The 24,071-nt window shown below is 52.1% G+C and overlaps 1 protein-coding gene across 1 annotated transcript; it reads left to right on the top strand.

Annotated features, from left to right (window-relative positions):
* Nucleotides 1–251: 251 nt before the first annotated feature.
* Nucleotides 252–16,683, top strand: LOC136370935 (uncharacterized). Its single transcript, XM_066334635.1, has 5 exons — nucleotides 252–351; nucleotides 2,006–2,153; nucleotides 3,968–4,055; nucleotides 4,509–4,619; nucleotides 15,963–16,683. Exons 1-5 carry the CDS (start codon nucleotides 252–254, stop codon nucleotides 16,179–16,181), a joined length of 666 nt encoding a protein of 221 aa, XP_066190732.1. The 3' UTR covers nucleotides 16,182–16,683.
* The last annotated feature ends 7,388 nt before the right edge of the window (nucleotides 16,684–24,071 follow it).

Genomic DNA, 24,071 nt, shown 5'->3' on the forward strand with positions numbered 1-24,071 from the left:
GCCCAGCCTCACCTGAGCTCCTGGAGATCCATTTTATTTACTTCTTTCCTCTCCCTCACTCTCCTTCCACCCTCTTTCCCCTCCACACACAGACCTGATTTACAGCGGCAGCAGGAGGCTGATGTTCCCTGCCATCCCCAGAGCCACCAGGGGCCAATCCATCACGGGAAATGCCCCAGCCAAAGTGACTGGGACATTCTTTACAGCCACAATCCCCGGTGCTGGGCTGAGGGGGAGGTTTGGATGGCGACATGTCAGCGGTGAGAGAGCTGTCTGGAGGCATTGATGTTATTTACAAGGTGCTGTGGCTTGTGCAGGAGGGAGGAGGGAGAAAAGTGGCTGCCAGGGCGGGTTCTGATGGCTCCAGCATCCTGTCACCAACACAGAGCTCGGAGCTCTTCATTAAGGAGCAGAGGAAGGCAGGGGCACGGTGGGATGCTGAGCCATGGGTGCTCCAGGGTGTCAAAATTTGGCATGAGAAAAGCAGGAATTTGTGGGATAGGGAACGGAGGATCAGTGTCAGAGCGATTCCCAGCTGAATTCCTCAGCGTGGGGCTGGGAGCTCAAGTGCTTTGTGCAGTTTGGGATGGAGCAGAGCAGCAGGGGGGAGCTGTTTGATTCCCAGGGAAATGTTTGCACACCTGAGTTCACTCCCAGATGACAGCAGCAAATCTGGGAAGGCTGGCTGCGAGGGCAGACCTGGGAATTCTCTCTTGGAAATGATCCTTTTGAGACCACGCCTGGCACGTGGGGTTTCAGGATAAACAAGGGCTGGACCCATGGAGGTGAAGTGGGAGAAAAAGGCAGGTTTTTCACCCTCAAAAGTCCTGGATTCATCGTCCTGTGTGGCTTGGGGATGTGCGCAGATGTTTTATAGCCACATACATTTCGTTTTATTGCTTTGCACATGGAAAGTGGGCCTAATTCCGAGGCCTTGGGGATGGGTAGTTTAGGGGAGATTCTGGTACCCAAAGCCAAAATTGCTGCAGAATAAGGTCCATTAGCCCAATCTGGACTCTGAGAGCAGCCAGTAGCCAGGGCATTAAGAAAAGTACAAAAATTAGATGTGACAGCCAAGTTCTACAAAGCCCCTTGTTCCCTCATCCCTGTCTTGCTCCCCTCCCCTGAATATCTTTTCCTCCTCCTCCTCCTCCTCCTCCTCCTCCTTCCTCCACCCCAATTATCTCCTCCTTTCATCACTGCCGGAGTTGTAAGTACAAAGTACCAATTAGCTAGTTTTCAAGTTTAATTAGGTTGGAAGGTAGAGCAAATTAAATCCTTTTATCGCAGGTTTCAAAGCGCTTTCCCATCGGGATGAGTTTCCTTTGGATGAGGCCCGTGTTTGTCACCAAGGAGCTGGCCCAGGTCACAGAGCAGGGGATGAAATACAAGATTGGCTCCATCTCCCTCCTGCCCCTAAATCCTGCACTCAGGATCCCTTTGGTTTTGTGGAATGATTTGGGGTGCACAAACCTCTGCTCCACCCCAATCAGCTGAGCGCTGCTCCTTAGCTGGCGTTCGGAACATTCCAGCAGCACCAGGAATTCAGCGAGGACGCTGTGACAAAGCCCAGCAGAAGGCTTTCAGAATCCTTCAACAGTATCAAGCAGCAGGTGCACATGAATGCTTGGGAGCACCTTTATTCCCCAAACCCTTCTTCCTTTGAGGCCTGAACAAAGGCAGAGAAGCGGATCCAGGAATAAACACCTGAGGATGAATTTGCAGAGCGCAGCGAGGAAGTGTTTAACTCTTGGAGACACGGTTGTAGCCACAATTCCTGTCCCCTCTGGAGCTCTGAGCAGTGTGTTTCAATAGCATCAATAGAATGTGGCTCCCTCCATGGAGCTGCTAGGCAGGGACACTCGGGAAAGCTTTTGGGATCCATCCTCACTTTTGGGATCCATCCCCACCTTCACTCCTGGAACCCCTGGGGGTACCAGTGCCAACCCCAGCTGCGTTTTTTTGTGTCGTAACCCTCTCCCCTGTGCTTTCCTGTGTGTTGCAGACAAGCCACTACCTCAGAGTGCCCCGGGAGGCATCATTGGCATCGTGGGAGGCGTCATCGCCGCCGTCTTCATCATCGGCGTGGCCGTCACCGTCATCATCGTCTACCGGCGGCAGCAGAAGAGCCGCTCCCACACCGACCACGACCTGTGAGTAGCAGAGGCACTGCCCACCGAGCTGGAGCTGCTGTGGGCACGGGGGACAGCACCTCTGTCCCTTCCTCTACCTGTCCTGCGGGAAAACTCGGCGGGAAAATGTTTTCCTGCTGTTTGTGACTCGTTCCTCTGATCAGCTTTCCCTTCCTTCCTGGTGCTTGTCATCCCTCTCTCTCCTGTTTCTGAGCTCTGAGCACCGGCCTGGAGTGCAGGGATGCTCCACTCATTGCAGGAGCACAGGGATGCTCCCCCAGGAGCTGGGTTTGGTCCTTGGGGCAGAGGCTCGGTGTCACTGTCCCTCTCTTTCGGTAGAGGACGATCCTATTCCTCCTTTCTCAGTGGCTTCAGGCTCCTGAATGAGACTGAGTCACATCCTGCCGTCAGAGAGGCGTTTCTGACAGACCCTGAGCACCCCTGGGTGCATCCCAAAGAGTCTGGAAAGGGTCCACATCCACCAGCGCTGCGGTTTTGGACCCTCGGGTGACATAAACTCTGCCAGCAGCAGGGACAGAGGCCACCACAGGGGCTCCCCTTGGGCAGGACTTGCTTTGCTGTGCCCGGCACAGGTCGGCAGAGATCCCAGGCAGGGAACTGAGTGGTGTGGAGGTCACTTTATGCAGCAGGAAGGTCTCCAGGAGCATTTACCCTGGGCTCTGCTGAACAGCTCGATCCTGTCACCGGCTCTTCACCTCCTCCCACAGACAGCCCAGCACCCAGAGGTCGCTTTTATGTTCCCCCACCTCATTGTTGTTACACCTTGGGCACATTTTGTGCTCCATTAAATCCCGTTTGAGAGAGGGCACTGGAGGATAGCGGGGAGAGGAGCGGGGGGAAGCGGCAGGAGAGGCAGAAAGGCACACAAACAACAAAACCCAGCTCCACGAGGTGAAATTGCATCAACAGCAGCGGGGCCTGTGATGGAGATGCATCCTGACAATCCACTTCCCACAATGGCCCTCCACCAGGCTCAGGGAAGAGCCACTTTAGCTGAGAATAGAAACACAGCCGAGTGCCCAGCTCCGCGGAGGTGCTGCCTCTATTGTGGAGGCTGATCCCGGAGGTAATAGCATTTCTTCTCTATGGAGCCATGGAGTCAATGTTTTACAGAGCCCCGGGGACCTGTTCTGCCCTCGCTGCCACCAGCACATTCCGGTCCCACGCTGGAATCCAAGGGAAGGAGCCCATCTCCATCAGATCCAGCAGAGTCTGCACGGACAGAAGGGAGGGGGGGAGCCGGCTAATTAGTGGATCAGAGTTTTAATAAGTTTTGTAAAAGGATTAGACACATCTGTGCATGTGAACAGAATGTGCAGAGACAGTCTCTAGGCTGGGATTAGCGTGGCTGCCAATCCCGACGCTCTGGGGTAAAAGCTGATCCTCGGCGAGGGTCGGGGATGAATGTCCCCGCCTGGCAGGGCATGTCCATGAGGAGGATTCAAATTCCTCCTGGGGAGCCGTGCCAGGGCCACCAGCCCGGAGGAACTGCCCAACTGGGGCTGGCATCACCCTGTTATCACCTGCTGGTACCTCTCAGAGCTCCTCCCAAGGGGTGGTTTGCAGGTATCCCTTGGGATCTGCAAACTGACACCAGGATTTGCCTGCAATAGGGACAGAACGCTTGGAGGGAGTTTATTTCCATTAACAATTCTAATTGAGGTGAGACAAAGGGCACGAGGGGGAGTTCCTGAGGATAATCTATGTGATGGTATTGGCAGTTTGGTGACAAACACAATCAAGTCCTTGGGCACATCAAAGCAGCAGAACCTTTCCTCCTGCCTTCTACTCAGCAGCTTCTTCTTGCCCTGCAGGATTGACCTTCCTCCGTCCCACAAACCTGCCCCTCCACCAAAGAGGAAACAGGACATGAAAAGCCACCTGACTCCAGAAGACATCCAGGTAAAAACCTGCAAATTCCCACCTCTGGCGTGGAAAACTGACTCCAAGCAGAGTCCACAGTGCCTGGATTCTGGGAAATGGGGGCTGCAAGAGCAAAAAAGTTCTTGGCTTGGGTTTGAGGGACAGAAAACAAGGATTTTTCAAGGGCAGGTTGGATGGGGCACTGTGAAACTTAGTCTAGTGGGAGGTTTGGACTAAATCATCTTTAAGGTCCCTTCCAACACAAACTGTTCTGTGACTCTATGACACTATGACTCTGTGGCTTGTCCCCCCAAGATCCCCAGAGTCTGGCACTAATTAAAAGCAGTAATTTGGATCCTGCTCTGTCCCTTTGGTGGATATTGAGGCCTGGAGGAGTTTGGTTGTGGTGTCACCTGAAGCAGAGCTTGCCCCAAGCTGTGCCAGAGGATAACCCTTGCTCTTCTCATCCCTCTTCTCCCCGCTCTGCTCCAGGTTGTTCACTTGGACAACATGAAACATGAGGAGGAGATCCAGAAGTTCCCTCTGCAGACCCCCTACTATGACATGGCAGCCCCCGAGCCCTCTCCCTACAGTGACAAACTGGTAAGGAGCACAGGGGGACAGTGGCACTGCCCAGCCTCACCTGGCACACGGCACCTCTCACCCCAAAAAAACTACATCCCCACCATCCACAGGCCAGGATTATCCCAGCCTGGAGGAGAGCAGCCTCCACACTCTGCTCTCAGCCCAGCCCAATTCCAGAGGTCCCAGGGCTGTGCCTTTATGGGTAGAACGCCCTGCCCACCTCAAATCCTTTACCTGCAGCCCACCCTGGCCACTCCTCACCTCCTGCAAGGAGCCCCTGGTGGAGTTTGCAGCTGAGGGAAGCAGCAGTGAGAGCTTCACAAAGCAATTATCTGCAGGGCAGAGCGTGCCAGCGTTTGACTCTCACTTGACAACAACAAGTTCTTTAAACCCTTTTTTTTCTTGTTTTTTTATTTTTTTCTGGAGTGTGGATTTGTTCAGCCTCAGATGGGGAGATGTTAATGTGAGGCAGCAGCAGCGGGGAGAGATTAAGGGTCAGGAGGAGATGCTGGCAGTCACATGGGAAAGGCTGGTTTGCAAGGAGTGAGGAAATGTTAGCTGCAAAGGCGTGGGGAACAGAAAAGAGGTAAGATTAGAGGGTGTTTTTTTAATGAGAAAACAGAAAACCATCCTCCTCCCAGCCCTTGGACGGCATCCTTTCCCTCCCTCACCCCATGGCATGGGGATGCTGTGGGGTTTTTACCTATAGGAGATGAGATATCCCAATGAAAACCCTTCAGGTGTCTCCCAGCCTCCTCCTCACGAGGAGTTCAGAGCACTGCACACCCAGCCCCGTGCTCCAGCACAATGAACTCCCTGGCTGGAGAAAGGTATAAATATCAACCCAGACTGGAGTCATTTTTCATGAACACCACTAATTATAACCCAGCCCAGCCCGGTGTGACCCTGCCATGTGTGTTCCTGTGCAGATAATGCAGGGACAGGGCCCGGTGACCTTAAGCTGGCACAAGTCTGAAGCGAGGCAGACGCCCGGGGCGTTGGAAATCAAAAAGAACATTTCTGCACTGAGCAGGGTGGATGTGATCCTATTGACTTCATCCCTAAAGGAAAACTTCCCCATGGAGCCCTGCCTCAGTCCTGGGGCTGCTCCCCAGCTCTTTCTAATCCTTGCTGAGTTTTAAATGAAACACAGGATGCTGGAGCGAGCCCACTGCTTGGATAGCATCTGAAAGCTGAATTTCAGGCAAGCGGGAGGACGGAGGAGCTCATTTTGGGAAATAACGAGCAGTCAGTTAATTAAGTGGCAGAGTTAGTGATGTGAGATGGGGCCTGATGGGTTGCTGCTCCGTAACCATGGGAACAGAGTTTGCTGCTCTCGCTGCTGGCCGGAGAAGATGCATTTCCACATCCCACCCAGCCTGGCACTGCTCCTCACCCCTGGATTCAGCCAGGAGGTGACGGCCTGTAGGAGCTTTCCTTTCACTTGGCCCACGAAGAGCTGGCTCTGCAGCAAGGACGTGGTGTCTGGGCAGCTCCAGCTGCTGCCACAGCTCTTGGCACGGGCCTGGCCCAGCTGTGGGTGAGCCCTGTCCCTGGCCAGCTCCCCTGGCTCACCCAGCACGTACCTGTGCCGTGCTCTGGCTCTCTGCCCCAGCAGCAGGATGCAGCCTGCTCCCATTCCTCCCTAAATCCCTTGGGCAGGCAGCTGGCTGGTCGAGTTTGGGGCTGGCAAGGCAGGGAAGGATGTCCTTGGCTGCCAAGGAGTGCTGATTTTGCTGGATTCTTCCCGGATCACACGGGCAGGACGTGCTGCCACAGCCAGGCCAGGGGTGGGTCATGCTTTGCAAAGGAATGAGCTTTGCCTTCCTCCCTGCAGGGAAAAAAAGTGGCTTGCATCGCTTTTTTTTTCACCCTGAATGCACTGCAGAAGCCTCCATTCCATGTCACAGCGGGATTGTGAGGGGTGGGAACCCCCAGGGAACAACAGGATGGAGCAAGACCTGCCCAGTCCTTCACCTGAGGGCTGGGTCAGCCGGAGGATGAGGAGGGAAGCACACCCCGAGCAGCTCCAGCCCTGCTCCTGCTCCGGGGTGTCCGTGGTTCTGGGATCCTCGGGAGGGAAAGGCGCAGCAGAAAGGCAGGATATTCTTGTTCTGCCTGTACCTCATCTGCAGATTTGGCCTGGGAGGGGAGTGAAGAAGATGAGAGTGGAAGGGAGCCGATTCTGCAGGAAAATGGGGCGGGATGCACTCAGCCTTCAATGAATCGTGCAAAAAACCTCGTAATTTGGGACGAACCAGATTTATCACCAGGCGGCACAAAAAGCCACTGCCTGGGGTTGAGATTTCACAGCGCTAGAATGGGAGTGATTAGAGATGGCAAAGCGTGAGGGAGGGGGGCATGGGAGAGGTGCCAGGAGAGAATAAAAGAGGCAGGTGGAGGAGGAACCTGCAGCAGGGTGTGCAGGGACATGTGTGGGGACGTGAGCTGGCAGGAGCCCAGGACAAGGGGAGAGGCTGGGGCACGTCTGCAGGGTCAGGAGACCTGCAGGAGGGAGCAGGACCAGGAATGAATATGTATTTTTAGGTGTTGCAGGCTGTGGGAAAGCCAACACAGAGCTGACAGCCCCAAAAGGCCGGCGCTGTGGACACTTGAGGCTGCAGGGGTGGGTGTCGGGGTGTGGGGGCTGCCTGCAGCCTTTCCTCTGGGCAATTTTGGGGTGACAACAAAGACATCGAAGCAGGAAGGGGCTGGAGAGTGTGCTTCAGGTGTGTGGGTGAGGGCAGGTGCGCTCTGGCAGTGTTTTTGTGCCAGGTGGATGCTCCATGTGTATGTGAGGGGCAGCAGGAGCCAAAGGGAGGTGGGGGCACCAGCGAGTGTAGGAGCAGAGCTGTGATTAGTGCCCGTGTCAGCAGGGCCCATTTGCACAGGTAGAAGGGGAAGTTTCATTGCTGCAGACAGCAAAATAATTCCTCTGGGTTTGCAGGGCAATTACCGGGGTGCCCGTGGTGATGATTTACACCCGGCGCTTGCGTGAGGCACTGCTGGGCCTTGTATACACGGCACATTATTGATATTGTAATAAATTCTGCTCCAAACAGGCAGCCAGGAGCAGGAGAAAGCAAGGGAAATCCATGGGGAAAACACCTCCTGTGGGAAGGAAGCAGGAGAGGAGCGAGGCAAAGTAGACAGAGTAGGAATGAGGAGGTAAAACTTAGTCTGCCTTCCTCCAGGAGTCAGGGAGGTACTGGGAGACAAAATTCAGGGGGAAAGAGCTCTGAAAAGCCTGGATTTAGGTCTGAGACTGGAGTTAGAATTGCTAATTTTCCTAAATGCCCAAACTCCGGGTCCAGACACGGAGCAGAGAGTTTCCACAGGACATGCAGCGTTCATGCCAACAACGCGCCGCTGCCATCTGGCCACCAAGGGCAGGACAGAGGTGACCTCCAGCCCTCTGCTCCCGCAGCTTTGCTGAGCACTGGAGATGCTGCTGCAGCCCCGTTCCCCATCATTCCCCTCATCCCCGTGGCCCAGGGGCAGGAGCAGGGAGCCAAGCCCTGGCACGGGCCAGAGCAGCAGGCAGAGACAATCACAGAGCGGAACAGCCCCTTCCAGCAACAGGCACTGAACCAGCTCATTGCAGGGCCATAAACGTCTAAAACCGGCTCAGCCACAGCTGGTAGGTGGCTGAGGACCCTTCCAAACGGAGAGGAGAGGAACACTTTCAAATTAAACACCTTGTGCATCACTGCCATGCGGGGCAGCCATTCTGGAAAGGGAGAGAGAGAGAGGCTGGGAAGCTGTTTTGTTTGGATGAGACAACTCTCTCCTCTCAGAGAGGTTCAGCAGATGCCTGGCTGATGCTGAAACCAGCCCCAAAAGTGAGGGATAAAGAAACTCCACGGGGCAAGAAGCCAGGATGCCCCTTGCAGGGTGGTTGCATGCCCCAAGGTTCCTCCTGGTGATCCAAATTCCCCAGGGAATTCCACGAGCTCTCTGAGCCATCCATCCTGCCTCCCAGGCTTCTCCAGTTATTACCGGCATGATCAGACAAATTGGATGTTATTCCATTCATGCAGCCCTTGCTGATAAGCCTGCTTAGCGGAGGAACACCCATAAATATTTCCATGCCGAAGGGGGATGCTTTTAGCATCTCTTAGGCCGCGTTACAATGACAAAGGCGTGCTGTGGAGTTAATCTGCAGTGCCAAGCTGTGCGGCCAAGCCTCGGGTTCAACGAGGCACTTCAGAGCTCAGCAGTCCCCACTTCGGGGCAGAACAGCGCTGGCCAAGCGGTGCCACTCCCCTGTGGCCATCCCTTTGGAGTTTTGGCTTTCAAGCCGTTCCCTCCGGGTTCTCTGCTTCCCAAAATCCAAACTTCAAACCAGCGATTTTCACTCATCTTCCCCAAACCTGAGTTCGCAACGGACTCCCAAATTCCTGGGTTAAAACAGAGAGCTCAGGTGCGTGACAAGGTTTGAATTCGCTGATCCAACCCCAGCGAAGGGAAATGCTGATCCCAGAGGGCTCCAGGGGAAGATCAGAGCAGTGGGATGGTGCTGGGGAGCAGCCCCAGGGAACGGGCAGTGCTGGGTCACTCAGCCCTGCATTCCGGGGAGCAGCGCCTTTGGGATTTCTGCTTTGATTTGGGATTTTACCTGACTGATTATTCATCACCTCCCTACCTCCCTCTTTTTTAACTGGTTTTTTCTTCCTCCTCCTCCTCCTCTCCCTCCTCACCCTTTCTTTTCTTTCTTCCCCTTCACTCCCCCTCACCTCACCCCGTGTCTTGTCTTCACCCCTCAACCATCTGCACGGACCCTGTGTCCTCACTCCCCACACCTCCTCCCTGCCCTTCCCTCATGTCCCCCCCTCACCGCCTTGCTGCTCTCTTCTCTCCAGAACCCTGGCAACAAGGACTGTGATGTCCAGTATGCAGAGCTGGACACGTCGGCTCTGGCCGCGTCACCCAGCCCTCGGACCTCCATCCATGCTGGCGGAGACCTAGTCGAGTATGCAACCATCCAGCCCAACTTACGCTAGCGCATGTCACTCTAGGCCCTTTCCCCTCAGGTTCTGGCCTCAAGGTACACACGGCACTCTGCCTCCCTCACTGCACCCCTCCAAATCACCTCTCCCCTCTCCTTGGATCTCTCCTTCCCTCTGGAGCGCTCCCTCTGCGTCCCGTCTGTCCCTCCTTGCCTGCTCTCTGTCTCTCTGTCTCTCTGCTGCCCTGGTTTTTTGGGGGTGCTGCCCAGAATGCCTTTGCCTTGCCTCTCTGCATGTTCTTTTTTATTATTTTTTGCTGTGTTTTCCCTTTGCTTCCTGCAGCCAGGCATGTGGGAGAGGGCGACAGGGCTCCTGGCAGAGCAGGGGTTTGCCTCCCCCTGGCTCCAGGTGGGTTTGAAGTCCTTGCTCTGGTTCAGGGAATTTCTGCAACTCAGAGATGCTAAGAGAGTCTTTTTCTCCAGGCCAGGATGAAGGAAAAGGGAAAGATTGAAAGGAAAATCTAAAAAAAAAAGGAAAGTAAAAAAGAAGAAGGGTTTGTGTGCATGTGGAAGGAACTCCAGAGAAGATGGAGCATATGTGCATGTGTGAAAGAACAAGGTGGGAGAGGATGTGAGAGAATATGGGAACACCTAAAGGTTCCTGAAGCTGAAAGACTCCATGGATAGGAGACAGGCACAGAGGGACTGTGCATGTGACAGTGACAGCGCTGGCGTGGCGTGACCTTGGTGCAGGTGGCACGTTTGGATTGCTTGGGAGAGAGGGAGAGATTATTTCCCTTGGTGCTCTCCTTAAAACCAGACACAGACTGAGCCCTGTTCTCCTGACTTGTTCAAGTGTCACCAAACTCTTTCAGGCTTCAAGGTCCTGTGGCAGGGGGTGATTAGGACTCGGTTGTTCTGGATCATCTCCAGTAACCCTTTGAATGATGATTTTTTGGATAGAAAACCACTAAAATCGGGTGCCTTCAACTCTTCCTATGACTTCATCCCATAATCACAGCTTTTTCTCAGGTGTTGAAGCCACCACATCCCTGGAAGGGAGAGATCTCTCCTTTCCCACCTCTGCTGGATGATTCCAAGAGTTTTTGGCCAAGGAAATGCCACTGGTGCCCCTCTCCTTGGCTCCTGTGTACTCCTGAGGCTGTGGTGACTCCAGGTTCTGCCTTGCTCCTTCCCTTTTATTTTGCTGCCTTTCCAGCAGCAGGAAGGATCTGTGGGTTTAGAGGAAGGGAAGGGAGAGGAGAAAAGACAGACAGAAAATGGAGAGGTGCTTTGCAGGTCCTTGAACCCCTCCTGGTCACCTCAGGTGGATCAGAGGAGGCTCCAGAGAAGCAGCAGCAGCTTGGGGACAGAAAGGGACAGACTGGAGAAGATAAGGGACAGCTTGGAGGAGATAAAGGACGTTGGCTCCTTGGGAAGGAAGGAAAGAAAGGAGGATAACCAGGAGGAAAATGACATTTTTATCAAGCCTCCTGGACCACCCAGTGCTCCCTGAGAGGAGGAACTCTGCGGGTGAGGGTGCAGCACACACACCTGGATGTGAGGCATGCAGGGGGCTGCTCCAGTCCGCCTCTCTCCCTGTGCTCCCTGGTTTTCCCGTGCTGGAAGCAGCCCTGTAGCTCCCCTGCAGTAGCAAAAGCCCTCCTAGGTGAGTGTCTGCAGCAGCCCCGAGCCGGAGCAGATCCATAACCTCTCTCTCTTGCGGTGTCTCACCCACTCCTGCTCCCAGAATGAGGATCAAGGTCTTCGTAGACGTAACGAGCGAGAGTGGACAGTAAGTTTTGGATGGGTTTGCTTTTATTTTATTATTTTTTTTACCTTTTCTCCATTTGTTGGGGGGGCTCAAGAAACTTCTGTAATTAAGACAAGTTCCCTTTCAGGTTAGCTTAACCCAGGAAATTAATGATCTCTATAAAGCAGGAGGAGAGCATGGTTAAATACAGGTTTTTTTAGTCACTTTGTCATTGGACTCTCAGGCACTTCCAACCTCCCTCATCCTCCCTGGGATGAGAATTCCAGCCCTGAGGAAAGGGTGGTTGAAACCAGCCGCTCTCTCTTCACCTCCCATTCCCAGCAGATTCTCGGGCTGCTCCCACTGTTCCAAACAAGGCAAGAGCTCCCTAATCCATCTTGGGAGGTCTCGCCTCGTTCTCCCCAGGGTGGGGAATTTTATTGTCAGCAAAAGGACAGTAATCCTCCAAATCCAAATTTGGAAATCCTCCCAGTCTCTCTGAAGTAAAAATAAAGCCAGTCATATGGTGCTTTGAAGGTGTAATCTCCCTGCTAAGGCACACCACAGATCAGGGCAATTTGATTTTTTTTTTCTATGCTTTTTTAATTTTCCTCCCCCTTCACCTCCCCACACTCCAGCTCTCGGTTTTGCCTGGGAATTTCTCGTCCCTGTTGCAGCAAGAATAGCTGGAAACCATCAAACTTGGACCAAGAACACAACAAATCAGTGACCAGGGCTCAGATTCCCATTTCCAAATTGCAGGAGAAACAAAGCAAAGAGTGTGGCTCCTTATTAGTCTCCCATTTTTAAATGAGGAGATCAGCCTGACTCGACTCCAAAAGGGTGGAGAGGAGGATTTGGGAGAGAAACAGCGAGGAGGGAAATGTTTGGGATGATTTGGTGGTGTGAGGTGCTGTAGGAACACGGAGCAGGTACGTACCAGAGGCAGCAGGGGAAGGGAAGAGCATGCTGTGAGAAGGAATGCAACATCCTGAGCGAGTTTTTTCTGCATTATTAATACTTGCATGTGTCTGAATGCATCCATCACCACAGGTCCTTGCTCTGTATTTTGGGAATTTCTGCTCAACCCTTTTATTTCCTGAACCAGGGGGTGAATCCCTCTGCCCCACGTCGGTTTTGTCCTCACAGAAGCCCAAGCTCAGGATCACTGGTTCCTGCCCATCCCTGACACATCGAGGCTTGTTCTTCACTCAGGACAAGGATTACCCAAGAACTCCCTCACAGATAAAGCCTCAAACAGAGCAGGAACCTGCCCAGAGATCCCTAAAATCATGGCCATACTTGGAAGTAGAAAAACAGCCTAAATTCTCTAAACAGGGAGTTCAGACCTGGGGGAGGAAAGAGGCTCCCAACATCGGGAGGAAATACTTTTTTTTTTTTTTTTTTTCTAGTTCCCAGTGTATTTCCCGTCCCCCAACACCCACAGCCTCTGCACTGGCTGGTCCACAGTGTGTCAGTAGCTTTGTCATGTCATCACTCAACAGAGCTGCTTCTTCCTGGCCATCAGCCTGTGCTGCAGCCCCAAATTCATGACCCACAGATGAGGAGGGTCAGGGTTCAGTAGCAGAACCAAAATTTCAGGAGTTTTGAGCAGCAGGGGCTTTTCCCAGCCAGGAAAAACGCAGCTGAACACATTGCACAAGTGCAGAAAGGTGTTTGCCATGAGCTTGGCCAAGCAGACAAAACCATTACCTCAACCCTCACCTGTGAAATCTTCAGATTTCCCAAGAACCACAGCAGAGAAACCCTCAGGTCACTGAGAAGGAGTTTTTCACTTTCAGACCAGGAAGAACTCATTATTCCGAGATGATTAAAAGTACAGGACGTGGTCAGCTGCCTCACACCTCCTGCTACCCAAAGAGATGCTCTGCAAATAGAAGGAAAGATGGAATCGGGTGTGGAGGGATGGAGAAGGGTTGAGTTAAAGTCATGGCAGAAATGAAAGCTCCCTAATTCAATCAAACAAAGCCTGTTTAAAGGTAATCTGCCAGGCTGTCTGAAATGGAGAGATTGCTGACTTCCCCCCTTAATCAAGCTCTTGGAAATAAAACTGAGAGGGGAGGATGTAACCCAGATAATGAAGAATTGCATGGAGCCATGCTGGAGACAAAGGCAAGTGGGAGAAGTCAGGTGGGGGAAGGTGCTAGAATCGTGTGCCAGTTCAATTTAATTAGTTCATTAGCCCTAATTTAATTTCAAACTTCGTCAAAGATAAATTAGATTGGGGAAAAGTCACAGTGGGACTGGGGAAGGAAGTCAAAGGGCACCGGCTGCTAAATATGTTAAAAACACCAGGCTGGCTTTGTTCTCCTCCTTTTTGCCACTCTGGAAATGAGTTCAGGGAACAAAGCGACTCCTGGTTCAGGTGCTGAGGAAAGGTAAAGGGACACAGGGAATTGTCTTCCTCGGGCCCTGACATCCTCCAGCTGCCCTGCCCTGCCCTCACCTGTGAGGAGGGAGCACAAAGCAGGGGCCAGCACGGAAAGAAAGGGTTTGTTTGCACTCAGGATTTGTGCAAACAGAAGTGCTGAGAGGACTGCACTTGGCGTCTTTGGCCAGGCTTCGTCTGATGGCCACATTTACTGGGAGATAAGCAGAAGAAAAACGCTCTTCTGACCCCGTCTATTGTCACAACCCACAAAGGAGTGTCTTACTTTTGCTGCCAGCTGATCACACCCAGCTCGGCTCCCACTTCTGCCAGCTGAGGCTCTCTCCTAGGAGACCTTTCTGTCCATCAGAGCTGCACACAGCAAATCCTCTGCCTTCCTCAAAAAGCTCACTGACTTCCCCTCCCACTTAATTGACGGCAAATTACAAGAAACCCCCTCGCGTGCTTTGTCTTACTAAATTTCTGTAATTAAGACAACTTCCCTTTCAGGTTAGCTTAACCCAGAAAATTAATGATCTCTATAAAGCAGGAGGACAACGTGGCTAAATAGATTTTTTTTTCCCCCTTCCAGGTGTGAAAAGGGGTTCTGTTGAGTGTCACGGCTCTTGAGAGTAGATTGCACAGGGACAGGACTTTGCACATCCCATTTTTTTTCATCTGTGAGCCCCTTTTTATGTCTTTTTATCAGCTGGGGCCATCAGAAGAACAGCAAACATTTATTTAAGGTTAAGGTGAAGTTAGTGAGGCTTTTTCCTGGCCCCTGGCTTGGGTTCCTCCGGTTAAAGAGCTCTGATGCTGCCCTTGCCCACATTTTCACTTGGCAATTAAAAGGCTAAAGGGGGCAAAAACTGTGGGAATGGCCCACCCGAATTTAGGATCCCAGCAGAGCAATTTCACTTTTAAAAGCTCAGTCTGTGGGTTAAACAGTTTTGCCAGTGGAAGGGAAATGAGAATGAGCTTGGCCTCAGCATTGCTGCTGTTTTCCTGGGGCTCAGGGAAACTTTCTCTCCCTGGGCTCAGCCAGGCTGTTCCCAAAATTGCCTCTGTGCCTCTCCCAGCGGTCTGAGCCATCAATAAATTATTGTCAACACCTTGTTTTCTGTAGGGTTTTATTTTTATTTTTATTTTTTGGTTTTTGGGGTTTTTTTTTTTGGGGGGCGGGAGGGTTGTTTTGTTTTGGGGTTTTTTTGGTTTGTTTTGTTTGTGTTTTTTTAGAGCATCCTGGTGAAATATTCATCCAGGAGCTGACAGCAGATGAGCCGAGTGGATTGTTCTGTTCCTCCAGGCGTTTTCTCCTGAGGGTCAAACCCTTGTCCTTTCCATTAAACTGTTCCCAAGGTTTTGAAAGGGAACAAGGAAGGACTCAAGGGCAAGTTGTTCCCTTCAAACAGCCCCCGCTCAAACCACAAGCATCAAAGCGTTTTCCAGCGCTGTTTGCTCCCTTTTGGAGAAGAAATTATCTCCTGGCGAGCATCCCCTGAGTGCAGGTCGGTTTTAAAAACCATCCTCCGTCCTGCCTGGGTCATCCTGCAGGGATTCCAAAGCAGGGAAGGGTCTGGGAGAGGGGAGGAATCCTTCCCATCTGCTGCCACCCTCTGGGGAACCGCAGCCCTGGGCTGTGGGAGAGATGCTGCCCCAAACCCGGGAGAGAAAAGACACAAACACCGGCAGAGGGAAAACACGGGACGGGTTCTAGAGTGGTTTTATGTCCTCTGTAGTTGATTTGACTCCCAAACCCCCGAGGTTCTCGAGGAGCTGTTCACACAGGAGAAGCCCAGTATTTCTGTCTCCCATATGAGGATCAGCAGATTTTGCATCCCAAGCTCCTCATAGGACACCTGAGCCCTTTAAATGGAAGAACACGGGCCTGGCTTAGATTAATGACGCCTTCAACCAAAATTCAGGCATGCAAAGAGTTAGAAAGAGTGAAAATAAACCGCCCTTCCTTTGTTGGCTGCTTGTTTTGCCCAGAGAGCAGAGTATTTACAGACAAGGGACAAACCGTGCCCAAACCATCCGTATTCATCAACAATCCATGGGTATTTCAGGGCGTTGGGCTAAAACCCTGCAGCGTGAGGGATTTATCACCTGGCTCTCCATTTTCCTGAAGCAGAGAGCTTGGTGAACTGGTTAACATTCCAGCCTTGCTTGCTCTCCGTGTGTGTGTCAGCAAGGAGCTGTGTGTGGTTTTTATTTTCTGGCCGGCCATCCCGGAGTTTTCACCCGTTGCCTTTTGTCTCTACTTTGCAGAACTTTGGAAAGTGTCACTCAGAGATATCGAATGCGAGTGATTACCTGACCCGCTGTTACTCACATGAAGATCGATATCTGGAGAAGATCCCTCATGTCTATGCCCCCTTGTCAGACCTCCCACAAGAGCTTTATCCTCACCATTCCGACATCTCCTTCTGCTGCCCACCTCCCGGCTCCCGGGCTCCTTACATCTGTCCTAAGGAACAGTATGTTTAAAGTGTCGACACTGCAAAAAAAAAAAAAACCCAAAAAACTAAAAAAAAAAAAAAGGAAGAAACTCATGGTTTTCACCTCTCCTGTCGCTCAACAACCAAGGCCTTTCAGCCCTCCACCTCTCCCTTTGCCATCGCTCGTTTTATGGATTGATTTTCAAACCCCCCGGGCGCAATTGCCATGATTAGTTCCAAGTGTCTGCCTGGCTTGCTAACGCTCAAGGGAACACTCTGCCTTCTCCCACGTCCTCTGCAGCCACCTGCATCTTTCTTTTCTCCTCCTCCTGCCTCTGTGTGTGCATGTGTCTGTGGGTGACAGCTGCCCTGTGGTGGATGGGATGTGCCCAGCCCAGTCCAGTGTCCGTGGCTTTTCCCCTCTGTCAGTTCCTGCACTCTTTGCAGCCAGGTGTGGATCATCCACAGCCCTCGCTGCAGCTTCTGTGAGGTTTTACAGCACAGCCAGTGCTCAAAGCTGAGCCTGTGGCTTTTTATTTCTTTTTTTATTATTATTTTTATTTTCATTTTTCCCCTTGCTCCTTTCCCCCCTCAGAAGTGAGGATAGCAAATCCCCGTTTGTGAAGAGCTAAACAGCCAAGATCGCTGAACCAAATCATAAGATGCTTATAATGAAAGATGCTCAAAACCAACCCAAAAATAGAGATCAGGACTCGGTTTAGGCGGTTTGTTTCTGTCCTTTTTCCCTTCTGCTCCCACTCCCAATCTCTTGGATTTACTCTTTTAAAGGGGACATATTTTGGAGTCAACACATTTGGAGAAAGCATCCTTTAAATAACAGGTCTGGTAACCTGAAACCCAAAGGAGAAAATAATTACGAAGGGAAACATTCTCTCTAATTTTCCTTTCAAAGCCTGACGTGGCCCCCCACGAGCTTTCCCCTCTCTCTTCCTCGCATCTGTTGATTGGAATTTTAAAATTAACTCAGGCAGAATATGAAGAATAAATCAGGATTTCAGGTAATCTCCTTGCTCTTAATGAAGGATAAAAGCCAATAGAGAAATTTGGCCTTTTAACTTTTATAAAAGCATCTTAGTTTTGGGACTACACCTTTTGTTGTTTTGTTTGTTTGTTTTGTTTTTTTTTTGATATTGGAATGTGTGTGGGTGTGTAAATCCAAACGTGTGCATTCCTGTGACCACAAAGTGTTTTAGAGAAGGGAATTTATCCCCACATCACATTTGTGTTCACTTGTATTAGAGAAAACAACAACAAACAAAATATCGATATACACTTCAATGTATATAAAAGCAAATAAGAGGAAGAGGAGGACAAGGAATGAACACCCTGCCCAAGAGCTTGGTGTAAGGGATAACTCCCACCTGTTTCACCCATGGCATGGAAGAGGTGATGGTTCTGAACAAGGGGATAAAAAGCTTTGTGGCCAGAAGGGCATTTCCTTTGTCTCAGGCTGGGAATTTGGCACTCTGCAGACACTAAAACCCCTCTGGAAAAGGTGAGGGAGGGAGAGGTGGGCACCACCCCCTGATCCTGCTGCTCAGGCACCCCAAACCTGCCAGTGCTGCTCGTGCAGGTGAGCAACGAAACCCCCAGCAGGTGACAGCTCCTGTCAGAGGAGGTGTGACCACGCTGATGGCCCAGCCCAGCTCCTGCCGTGCACTGAGGTTTATTTTTGTCTCTCTGCATCCCAGCAGCTCTGCTTGTTCTCTCTGTGTCCCCATCACCTCGAGCCTGTCCCTCCTCCTCCTCCCCGCTGCTGTGTCACTCTGCCTTTCCCTGCAGGCTGACAAACACCTCGGCATGTGGCAGAGGAGTTTATCCCCTGCTCAGCCGGGCAGCACAGCCCTTTGGGGGATGACACCACGTGCATGGATCCCCCGGGCCCTGAATGGCAAAAAAACCCACCCCCAGCTCTTCCCACCCCTTCCCCAGGGCACACTGCCACTTTGTGCTCCAGACAGGATGGTGGCTGGTCACCAGGACAAGGTTTGTGGGGGGAATTGCTGCACCTGGAGAGGTGTTTTCCAGCCGGGAGGTGACCTCACACTAAATGCCAGGTGGGTGCCCGTCTGGCTGAGCAGAGAAGGGGAATTTTGGATGCTTTTTTTGGCCAAGCTGGAAATGGGCAGCAGCAGCTCTGCCATGTGCATGGAGCACCCTCATTCCCAAAGGATCAGGGGAGCATCATCAGGACACAGCCTTGGAGCACCCAAAATGGCTTTTCAACCCCAGCCTGCCAGCCCTGACCGATGTAAACCTTTCTGGAACCGTTTGTGTTCACTTTTCCTTTGCCAGTGTCCAGAGGATCCAGCTGGTTGTCCCCTCATGCCCAAGGACTCCAGTGCTCCATGTCTCAATTCAGAAAAATGCACTTTTCTCTCTGGTTCTCTGCCCAACACACCTTGGGCGCTTTCTGGTTATCACAGAGCTGGAAAGTGGGTGTGCTCTGAACTGAAGGCACATCCACCACATCCACCCCACGCTGAATCTGCCAAATCTGCCTTTGCTCCCTCTCTTTGGAAAAGTGAGGAGGTGCTGGAAGCCCTCTCAGGTCTCTGTCATCCTGGACTCAACCCAGCACCACTGACCATGAGGAAAATGCAAGCAAAAATCCATCCCAGACCTCCCTACCTGCATGGCTGGAATAGCAGAGCGCTGCCTGTACCGTGGTTTGATTTGGAGCCTTCACCTGATGTGGTTTCAGACAGATCCAGGAATTTAAATGAGAAGTGGAATATGTTCAGGCCTTCAGATACCAGAGGAGAGAAGCCAGACAAAATGATTTCTTGCCAGAGGAGGCACAGAACACGTTGCAGGTGGTTTTCTCTGCTGCCCATGTCTGGGACGAAGATCCTTTGATGAGGCAGGGGAAGGCAGGGATACAAACTGCAGCATTACAGAAAAATTCTGCTCGCCTCGTGCGGCTTTGAATCCGAGCTGCCCACAGAAGTCTGCCACAAAGGGTTTTACTGGGCTTGCAGCAAAGCAAAAGGATTTCAATCCTCCTTGAAAAGGTAAAAAGGCAGGAGAAGCCTCAGTTCAAAGCAGTAGTTTGACTGATGCCAGCACAGGTATTTAGTCTAGGAATGTCTTGGCTCTCTCTGCCTCCCCTGAAGAGCTGGGCTGATCTCAAAAAAATGGCAAAAGGGACTCAGCACACGCCACCAAATTCCCTTGCACCCCAGGAAAAGGGGGAAAACCCTGATGGAAAACCCTGAAGTAAGAAACAGTGAGTCCACCGTTTTGGTTTTACAGATCTGTGCTTGGCAATGGTTCTGATTCAGGGCTCTGGTTCCTCACTCCCTTTCCCTCCTGTCACACAGCGGTTGCCCAATGGCTCTTTCCAAACTCCCCTGCACCTGCTGCTGTGGGCTTAATCCTCCCTCTGCTCCAGGATGAGGCTGCCCGTGCCTGGAGGGAGCTTGCAGGTGCTGAAATCCGGGCCAAGGGGAGGTGTTCTCCCTCTGACACGGTGCCAATTGACTTTCAGAGGTCCCTGCTCTGGAGGCTGAGCCATCCAGCTGCGTTGCTGGGCATGGATTGCTGAACAAGTCCAACTGGAAACTGCTGGAGTGGGATCCAGTGGGCTGGCAGTGCACGGGAGGAGCTGGTGTTGTAGGATAGGGAGTCATTTAGGGTGAAAAGACCCCTGAGATGGAGCTGTTCTTCCTGTTCCCAGGGTGAAATGTCACGGGTTCTGTTCCGTGTGTTGGTGGCACTGACGCCAGAGCTCTTTGCAGATGGAAAAGACCGATCACAGAACTTAAATAAAAGTGAGCTGAAGAGTTACAGCAACTTCTGTCCTGCCTGTTGGGGACCTGTGTGGGGTGTTTGATGTCTGCCCTGCTCCCAGGGCTGCCTTCTTGCTGAGTTGTCCTCCACATCCCTCACCCCTCGCACTGCACCCCCCAAAACTCACCCACACGCACTCCTGCCTCCTCCCAGGAGTCTCTGCCTCTTCCAGAGGCTCCTCAGGACTGCAGCATCCCATTTTCCTGGTGCACCCCTCCCTGCCTGCAGCACAGGGGACGCAGGACTCGAAGGTAAGCCGAGTTCAGTGACCTCCAGGGCGATGTCTGCTGCACTTTCCTGCCCCCGGAGCAGTTACGGAGCTCGGGAGATGCCAATCTCACTTCATTTCGTTTGGGCATCCTCCTCCTCCAGCCTCCCCCTGCACGTGGGTGGGACAGAAGCAGTCACAAACAGCCGGTCCTCGGGGCCAGCAGCTATTTAGGGAAAGAAAAGGGGGGTTCCTCCTCCTCCTCTCTCGCCCACTCCTTGTGCCAGTGGCCTGATTTCCTTGTGCAGACACTCAATCCTGGCTCCAGAGGCAGGGAGACACTGAACCTGCACTGCTGGAGGAGCAAGGGGTGAGCCCAACCCAGCTGAGAGCTCAGAGCCTCCTCAGGAGGTTCACTATCAGACACAACTGATCAATAAACCATTTATTGGTGGCAGTTTTGAACTCTGAGAATGAAAAAGCCCCGGGATATTCCTTTAACAGGGAAAATCGTGCCAGGATGGAGCCTCTGCTTCTGCATAAAGGATTTTGGGACAATTTAGCCACGGATTTGGGGCAGAGGGATGGGGCAGGGGTTCATGGAGGGTCTGAACACAGCCTGAACCAGCAGCCAAAGGTGGTTATTCCTGGGAAGGGTTTATTGCGTTGTGGGAGAGGAGCTGACACAATTCTGCTGAGAACCCCAGGGTTGCTCTGGGCTGTTCCTCAGAACCATGGAGGAGAGAAACAATTCTCCTCAGGGCCAGGATATCACACAGGAGGGTGGGAGCAGAGTGCTGGCAGTGCTCTCCTCAGCCTGCACAAAGACAGGTTCATCCTGTACTTCTGGATCCTGGCATCTCCCCCCAGGACTGCCTTTACTTCCCAGAAAGAGGGAAAAAAAAAAAAAAAATCGGGATTTACCTCCTGCATGGCAGTTTTCAAAACATTTGCCCACGGATTGCCACCAGTCTAAACGTGGTCCATCTGAGCTGAAAATCACACAGACACCCAGTGTGGCATCAGAAACACCTTGCCCAGGCAAAAGCTGCCTGCTCCAACAGAGGTGCTGGGAAACACATCCTTTCCAGCTCCCTTTTTATTTCCTCGTGGCTGTCAGGGTCAGCACTGAGTTTTGTGACCCCTTTCTCCACTGCTGAATGTCTGATCAGTGCTGTGGTCAGAACAGAAAATTTCCTGCTGGGTCATTTTACGGCTGTGTAGAATTTTATGCAATTTATTCAGATGTATAAAATTAAAATACAGCTCTTGGGCTGCATTAAACATCTCAAACCTATCAAAACACTGACACAGGATAAGTAAATTGATACTTAGGTAGTGTAAGGTGAAAAGCTGTTGTTTTACCGTCTAATCACCTTTATAAAGATATTTTCTCCTAGAACTAAGAAACAGGCCCCATGGAGGGTGGAGGATGTTCAGAGTGGGGCAGGGGGAGCTGCAAGTTCAGGGCCAGCACAGGAAAGGGCTGCACTGAAGATTTCCCATCCCTGCTGCCAACAGGGCTGCCGGAGCTCTTTTTATTATTATTATTATTTAATTAATTTTAATTTTTTTTCCTCTACTGTCATGCTCTAATTTCTTCCCCTTCATGGCAGATGGGAGGTGAGGTTTTAAAGGCTGCCAAGAATGCATCCAGCCCTGCTCCTCTGGAGGAGCAGCAACCAGAGATGGGATGAATTTCTCCAAGCCTCCTCCCACCCCCAGCCTCATTTTCGTATCAGTACTAATTACATTAATTATACTCCTCAGCATAAAACTCATTAAGCTGGAATTTACGGTTCATTAAGTCAGAGCCAGGGTTCTTCCTCGGCGCAGCGTTGTGGGGTCAGGATTATTTCTGTCCTGGCTGGGGGCAGGTTCTAATCCTTGTCTCTCCCTTTAAAAAAGCCTCCTAAAGTGTGACCAAAGTCGTGTGTGCCACCTCGGGGGTGTCACAGCAGGCAGGAGGGGTGGCCCTGAGCCCCGGGAGGACTGGAAAGGTCAGCACACATTTCACTGCTGTGAAATGTGGTTTGTTCCAGCTCAGGGGACAGCAGGTGTGAGCAGCAGAGCCCAGGTAGAGCTCTGGAGGCAGGGTGATGCAGCAGGATGTGCCTGGTGGTGTGGGGAAAGGTTTGTTCACCAGGAGATCCAGCTCCAGTCTGCTGCAGAGCTGCCCTGAGCCTCTGGAAGTTTCTCCCTGTACAGGACACGGAGGATTTTCTGCCTGAGCTAAGCTCAGGGGGCTGAAATAACAGGGAGATGTTCTCCAGAGAGAAACTGAGGGTGTCCAACCACTCCCTGCGAGTGGAAAGGCCACCCTGGCCATGGCTTTGGGGTGACAGCAGGGCTCTGTGCCAGCTCCCCACGTGCCTGTGGCAGGCTGGAATGCTGATCCAGCCGAGGGATGTCCTGCACTCCCTGAGCCCTGGAGGTGAGCAGCACTGCCACCCTCCTGGGGGTGACAGTGTCACCTCCTCCCCTCCCAGGGACACCTCTCCAACTAACCAGCGCCTGCCCTGCTCCTGAAGAGCAGCCAGGAGTAATCTTCCACTGATTTTGGAGAGTAAAACCCGAGCTGGGAATGGGAGGGAAGGAGGAAAAAGGGGAAGCTGCTCATGTCCTGCCTCAGGTTCCCCAGTGCCAGCCCTGACCCCGGAGCTGCTGGATGGGCAGGATCCTCTCTCCTTTCCCAACAGGATCCCTTCCAATGGAGCTGACCCGCAGGGGATCCATTTCCTGGGTGCAATCCCTCCTTGTCACCCTGCACAGGTCCCTACCACACTCCCCGATGGCTGTAATTAAGCAGTCACATGCTGAGTGATGTTAGACATGGAGTTCAGAGCGGTTACAGCCCCGCGGAAGATTAAACCAAGCCCATCTCCAGGCTCTGAGCGCTCCTCCATCGTGGTGATGATGGGTTAGAGTAGGAGGCAGAGCTCGGGGACACATTTGTCACGGCTCTGAGGTCACAGCATCCTGTCACTGCCTGGCCCCTCCGTGTCCCTGCAGCTCCCAGAGGTGCAGGACTGCCTGGAACAGCAGATTTGAAGCCCTGGAATGGTGAGCTCCTTGTGACAGGCACAGAGATGACGCCTGCGTGTCTGTTTTATCATCTGTCAGGCAGGAGGGTACAAACATGCAGCTGGATTTGTGCAAGAGCAGAGTCCTGAGGAGCAGAGAGGTTCGCTTCATTCACTCAGCACCCACCATTTTCTCTCTCTTCTGGTGCCCTTTAGGAAGGAATGCTGAGATTAGGCAGTGAGCAGGTACAATCATGGATCCAAACCTCATTTCCTCATGAGTTCCCATCAGCCCAATTCTCTGGGAAGTGCCTTTCCTGAGGAGCTGGCTGACCAGAGCAAGGGACTAAACTGCAGACAACCTTCTCAATCCCTCCCCAACCTCTTCTTCCCTCGGGGGCACCCAGTCCTGCAGCTCTGCTCTCACCGTGCAGGAGGCAGAGTCTCAGTCCATCGGATTCATTTCTCCGAGAATGTGAAAATCAATAGTGTTTATGGAGCCCACAAAGGGCCCTCCCATCGCTCACTGTCCTCCTTAGGTTCACTCCTGGCTGCCAAAAGAGCCTTTCAGGAGGTGATCCCAAGGAGGAAAATTAATAATCCCCCATGTCTTTAATGATCCCCCATGTCTTTAATGAAGCCTGAGAAATCTCCAGGCGTCTGATCTCACCCAGAGCAGAAGGAAAGAGTTTCTTGGTTAATTTTATGGGATGGACTGGCTTTTTCTCAGAATTTTGCCTGGATAGTCAAATTCTGGTGCTTGGTTCAGCTCCAATTCAGCTCAGAGTGCCTTCTCACACATGAGAGGACACGCATTTCTTCAGCAGGTGTTCAATGATTCCAGCTCTACTTGTGCTTGCAGATTTTGTGGGCACGACACTGAAAGCCAAGTTCG

The sequence above is a fragment of the Sylvia atricapilla genome, chromosome 23 (genome assembly GCF_009819655.1).
Source record: "Sylvia atricapilla isolate bSylAtr1 chromosome 23, bSylAtr1.pri, whole genome shotgun sequence".
Taxonomy (NCBI): domain Eukaryota; kingdom Metazoa; phylum Chordata; class Aves; order Passeriformes; family Sylviidae; genus Sylvia; species Sylvia atricapilla.